Source organism: Octodon degus, unplaced genomic scaffold (assembly GCF_000260255.1).
Source record: "Octodon degus isolate 3935 unplaced genomic scaffold, OctDeg1.0 scaffold00003, whole genome shotgun sequence".
Lineage (NCBI taxonomy): Eukaryota > Metazoa > Chordata > Mammalia > Rodentia > Octodontidae > Octodon > Octodon degus.
Genome location: NW_004524579.1, coordinates 23,974,862 through 23,976,667, shown reverse-complemented (window position 1 = coordinate 23,976,667; position 1,806 = coordinate 23,974,862). Strand labels below are relative to the sequence as shown.

Sequence of the window (1,806 nt, the reverse complement as noted above, 5' to 3'; positions counted from 1 at the left end):
CCTTCTTGAGGGTGAGGAATTGTTTCGGCCAACTGAGTTTCACGATCATTCCTTTCTATATAGCAAGAATCTTTGATATGAATTCTTCCTACTCCTTTTTCTCAGTCTCCTGGGCCCTCTTTCCTTTGTCACTGCTAAAGAAGACCCTTGATGTGCACGTCTTGCTTGGATTTCACCCACCTGCCTAATGAGCTTTCTGCTCTGATTGCCCTCTCTCTCTAGAAAGTGCAAGGGAGAGAGAAGTAAAGACCAATCCTGTGCACTCTGGAGAAGCCCAGCAGGAGACAGCTGAGACCCAGTCACACCTGATTCTCTCCCAACCTGTGCTGAGCAGCCCAGGGATATGCTTTGGGGCAGGAAGACCTGCCACTTGCAGTGACCTCCACTGAAAGGTGTAAGCTCTGCCAAAGCCAGGCCACTGAGGCCATTGTCCTGCACGCAGACTGGGGGACATCTAGCATACTAAACATTCTACAACTTTTCAGAGAGTTGAAACTAAATCACACAGTGAGTGCTATACCCAGACTGGGACAGATAGCCTGAAGGCAATATAAGGAGAGAGGCTTGCCTCTGCTTAAAAAAAATAAAAATAAAATAAATCATATAGCATGATTTAAAATGAACAAATGAGACCTTTTCTTTGGAGCTATTTCTAGGTCAAATGTGATATTAATAAAGCCATCCTGACCTGTTTAGGGTGCTCCTTATTGAGAGATTTGGTGTCCCTTGTCTTCCCTGATACGGCTTTGGATCTCGGCCTCTGGTGATTGATGTTAGGGAGATTTTGATAACTGTCATTCGTCACTCTAAAGAAGGGAAAAAAGCCTTATAGAAAATTATTCTAACCACTTAATTTGAAGTAAACAACTAGTGTAGCACATTTGAAGAATGTAAAGGACAGTCTTCAAAGCTAGGCAGATGGACCACCAACAGGCCCTTCTGTCTGCACCATCTTCATCCATTCTGGCCCTGTCTCCCTCCAGGCTACTCACTGGGCTCCTGCAAAATCAGGCCAGAGGAGTCACCTCCTCCTGGAAACCCTACCTCACCCTCTGCATTTCTCCTATACTACATAGTTTCAGCCCTTTAGCATAAGGCTTTAAGGTTCTAGAAGGCATTGTTTAGGGCCAGCCAAATAGTTCAGCGGATTAAAGCACCTGCAAGCAGGTGCAGGGGCAAGCTGGGGGTGGGTGGGGCCTGTTGTAACAGCCCTGCCTCCAGGGCATACTGAGAAAGTTTAAGACTGGGCATGGTGGCATGCACCTGTAATCACAGCTCTTGGGAGGCTGTAAACAGATGGATCACTGAGAGTCTGATCTACTGGTAAGACCCTAAACACCCTGTAGACCCTTCCCTAAAATAAAAATGTAAAAAAAAAAAAAAAAAAAGGATTCTTCAATTTTTTGACACTCTCCTTGAAGCATCAGACCACGGGAACTATGGAAAGCGGGGCAGAAGGAGCTATCCTATTCAAATTAACAAATATTAGTATATCTAGGGATTTGTCCATGATTTTAGTCCAATAAACTGGATATACCTTGCCTACTGGAAATACCTCTCAGCCTGTGTGGGCAGTAAACATCAAAAAGGGCTTATGGAAGAAAAGCAAAATTTATCCATGTCTGTTGTCACAGATTATTCGTAAGGGGCCAGTCTTTCATCAAATACTGTTCACTTGGAGCAAAACAAATTGATAGGGATAGAAATCAAAGCATTAACTCTGGTGAAGACAGGGAGTGTTGCCTGGAGAAGAACCAAGAAAACCTGCTGGAAGACTGCACATGGTGATCACAACAGAGCACTGAA

General features: G+C 44.4%; 1 protein-coding gene across 1 annotated transcript in view; it reads right to left on the bottom strand.

The window, feature by feature from the left end:
- The window catches only part of Katnal2 (katanin catalytic subunit A1 like 2), a 51,869-nt gene that overhangs the window by 44,461 nt on the left and 5,602 nt on the right, over window positions 1–1,806 (bottom strand). The window contains exon 3 of the mRNA XM_023713620.1: window positions 689–806. Coding sequence (XP_023569388.1) covers window positions 689–806 — 118 coding nt within the window. The remainder of the gene's footprint in view (window positions 1–688; window positions 807–1,806) is intronic.